This window comes from Colobus angolensis, unplaced genomic scaffold (assembly GCF_000951035.1).
Source record: "Colobus angolensis palliatus isolate OR3802 unplaced genomic scaffold, Cang.pa_1.0 Scaffold47, whole genome shotgun sequence".
Taxonomy (NCBI): domain Eukaryota; kingdom Metazoa; phylum Chordata; class Mammalia; order Primates; family Cercopithecidae; genus Colobus; species Colobus angolensis.
Window position 1 is genome coordinate 3,374,108 of NW_012118154.1, and position 3,590 is coordinate 3,377,697.

The 3,590-nt window shown below is 57.3% G+C and overlaps 1 protein-coding gene across 1 annotated transcript in view; it reads right to left on the minus strand.

Annotated features, from left to right (window-relative positions):
* Positions 1-331, minus strand: part of NEURL4 (neuralized E3 ubiquitin protein ligase 4) — a 13,699-nt gene extending 13,368 nt beyond the window's left edge. Inside the window, exons 1-2 of the mRNA XM_011958632.1 lie at positions 237-331; positions 18-103 (exon numbers count right to left, since the gene is read on the minus strand). Of these exons, the coding sequence (XP_011814022.1) occupies positions 18-103; positions 237-331 (181 nt within the window). The remainder of the gene's footprint in view (positions 1-17; positions 104-236) is intronic.
* Positions 332-3,590: the final 3,259 nt, after the last annotated feature.

A 3,590-nucleotide genomic window follows, 5' to 3' on the forward strand; every position in this document is an offset into this window, starting at 1 on the left:
AGAGCCCCCACTCCCACCCGACCCCGCCGCCATCTCCGCTGACACCGGGGCAGCGCGACAGCCGCGCTTGGCGGCACCGTGGCAACCGCGGCGGGCAGACACTCTGAGGGATACGACCAGGAACTGAGGCCAGGTATGCTTTACGGCACTGCCGGGCAACGAAGCAGCCCGTGGTAGGAGCTGGGGACGACCACGGTGAGAACAGAAGGACGACGGGGTCGGGAGCGTCGCTTTACGGCATAGCGAAGTGATGGATTGGCTCCGAGGGGGACGTAGACTTGGGTAGGGAGCTTTTGCGACAGTGGGAGGAAGACACGCCCACCTCAGGCATCTTTACGACGGTGGAGTACTGGAGCCCAAACACTTCTGCTTTGCGACAGCGGCACCGACCACCCTGCCCTCGCTAGAGGGAGGTGGCACCTTGAAGCACTCATTTTACGGCAAGAGGGGGGGGTTGTCTCCCCTCGGGATGCACGCTCCAAAGCAGCGTGAGCCGAGTCTGCAGGACCCAGAGAAGCGGTAGTGAAAGTCTGCCCGCCACCCCACTGAGACCGAAGTGTCTTGTGACAGCGCCGCAATCCTTCCACTTTGCCTCACACCTCTCCTGATTGGCTGAGCGAGCCGACCGGCGGGGATGGGGGAAGCTCGTTGATGATTAAGTCAAGCCCAGCCTTAACTCCAACTCAACCAAACTATTCCATGTTAAGACCACAAAGAGTCTAGAGAAGCCCCGACAGGCAGTTTCAAGCGACAGCGCTGACGACCCCAAAAGATCTCCCCTAGAGCTATTCACAAGCCCCCAGCCCACCTCCCCGACGCTCACGCTCAGGTTGGAGGACCGTGACGTCACAATCGAGGCTTCTTGCCCCCTGGCCTGGTCCCCTGACTGGGATTGGCTGGTTTGGATGAGGGTGGTGATGGAGAAGGGCGGGAACAAATTGCCCAGACAAACAAAGAAAGTCTTTGGGTGGGACACAAAAGAAAGGGGCAAGCGGAGGGACCCCCAGCCAGTGTCTCTATATAGCCTTGATTCCGCCAGCCGCAGCTCGGGAGCAGGGGAGAGGTGGACCCGGGACTGAGCCAGAGCATGCCCCGCCGGCAGCGGTGGGGGCGGGGCCAGGGGCGGGGCTACGTGGAGCCGGGAGGTGGGGCAGGATCGCTGAGAGCGGCCCCCAGGTGGGGCTATGGCGAAATTGGAGTGCCTAGGGGCGGCTGGCGGCCTCAACCGGGATTTCCCCTGGAGGGGCAGCCAGAGGAGTTCCCGCAGCGGTCAGAGGAGCCGAGGCAGACGCTGGGCAGTCCTCCGGAGTAGTCTTGTTTCACGGTCCTGGGCCCCGCGTGCACTCCGGGGTCTCCGTATCTCGCGGTACTGGTTCAAGCTGGCCTTTCGGGGGGATAGTGGTCCTTGGTTCCAGGCCCAGTCAGCACCTAGGGGAGGTTGCGAGCCACAGCCTTGGGTCTGGCACAAACCCTGGTGGATTCAACATCCCCGAGCCTCGAACCAGTGTATCTAGGGCTTCCAGCCCCGGGCCTGGGGGGCCTATAGGGCGAGAGGTAAACAGCCCCGAGTGCAGTCCGCACTCTGGATCCACTTGCTTGAACCCCCAAAACTCCCAACAGGACCGGCCCCCGGAGCATCCTACGAAAGAACAGCTCCAACTTGATGCAAAAATCCCCCAATGTGGAGAAGTAAGGAGCCCAGCTCTGTGGGCAGGCAGCCCAGAGTCGGGAGGGTTCAGGACACTGGAGGATCAGAGCCAGAAGGAAAGGGGCAGAGCCTTAAGAACGAAGAGTTAGAGTAGGTGAGGGCAATTGAGTCGGAAGTCCGAGGTTCCAGGCCTTCCGGAGAAGAGCAGGTGCCCCATAAACCCTGGCTGCACAGGACTGTGATTGTCAATAAGTCTGACCCCATCCCCAGCCTCAACAAGAGGGTATAAGAAAACTATTTTGAGGCCCGGTGTGGTGACTCATGCCTGTAATCCTAGCACTTTGGGAGACCAAGGCGGGCAGATCATCTGTGGTCAGGAGTTTGAGACCAGCCTGGCCAATGTGGTGAAACCCCATCCCTACTAAAAATACAAAAATTAGCCGGGCGTGGTGGCAGACGCCTGTAATCCCAGCTACCTGGGAGGCTAAAGCAGGAGAATGGGTTGAACCAGGGAGGCAGACGTTGCAATGAGCTGAGATCACACCATTGCTCTCCAGCCTGGGAGACAGAGCAAGACTCCATCTCAGAAAACAAACAACAAAAACTGTTTTGAAGGCCACGCACGGTGGCTCACGCCTGTAATCCCAGCACTTTGGGAGGCTGAGGCAGGCAGATCACAAGCTCAGGAGTTCAAGACCAGCCTGACCAAATGGTGAAACCCCATTTCTACTAAAAATACAAAAATTAGCCAGGCGTGGTGGCGTGTGCCTGTAATCCCAGCCACTCAGGAGGCTGAGACAGGAGAATCACTTGAACCCACGAGACCGAGGTTGTAGTGAGCTGTGATCGTGCCACTGCACTCTAGCCTGGTCAACAGAGTGAGACTCCATCTCAAAAACAAAAACAAAAAACAAACAACTGTTTTGAATGACTGGGAAAACGAGGGATGCCTATAAGGAGTGGGGGGTCACTAGAAGGTCCAGCCCCAGAAGGAAGCCTCAGCATTGGGATTAGATGAATATCCTGGCCACCTACCTCCCTACTGACAAGGACTATGGATTTATGATGGTGGATGAGCCCAACAGTCCTTACCACAGGTGCTGAGCCCTCAGCCCCAACCCTTCAGTCCAGAGATTCTTCTCTGTTTAAAGGAGGGGGACAGGTGGAGGAGGCAGAGAGAGCTTTAGGGACTGGATACTGCCTGACCCCCCACTTCCCAGCACTGCTTCCCCCTCCTCTACAGGCTGCAGGACAGTTTTGAGGACCTCTCTGCTGCTTCCTCCTGCTCAGTCAATCCTGGAGTGCTGGCAGAGAGGTGTGAGTCCTGCCAGAGAGCAGCTGGGGTGTGGGGCCTCTTTCCTCCCTTCAGGGCTGAATTCAGGTCTGCAGCTGGTCTGCTTTTTGACACCCACAATGGGAGTTGCTACAATTTCCATCAGACCTGGATGGGGGCGGGGGTCTGCCAATTTGGCCTCGTTTACCACCTGTCCCCATTGCTATTTTCTTCTCTCGATGCCCCCACTAGTCTCCTACCCCTTCAGGATTGCCATGATGGACAGTATCTGCCCCAGGTTCCTCCAGGAGTGTGCTGACAGGAGCTCAGGACCTGCAGACAACTTTTCCAAGACACATGATGTAGGGTCCAGCCCTATGGAGCTTAGCAAGTGTTCTCCCTGTGTGCGGAGACAAGAGATTGTAATAAATTAAGACACAAGACAAAGAGATAAAGAGAAAGCAGCTGGGCCTGGGGGACCACTACCATCAAGACACATAGACCGGCAGTGGCCCCGAATGGCTGGGCGCGCTGATATTTATTACAGGCAGGGTAAGGAGGGTGAATCTTCTTTTTTTTTTTTTTTGAGACGGAGTCTTGCTCTGTCGCCCAGGCTGGAGTGCAGTGGCCGGATCCCAGCTCACTGCAAGCTCCACTTCCCGGGTTTAC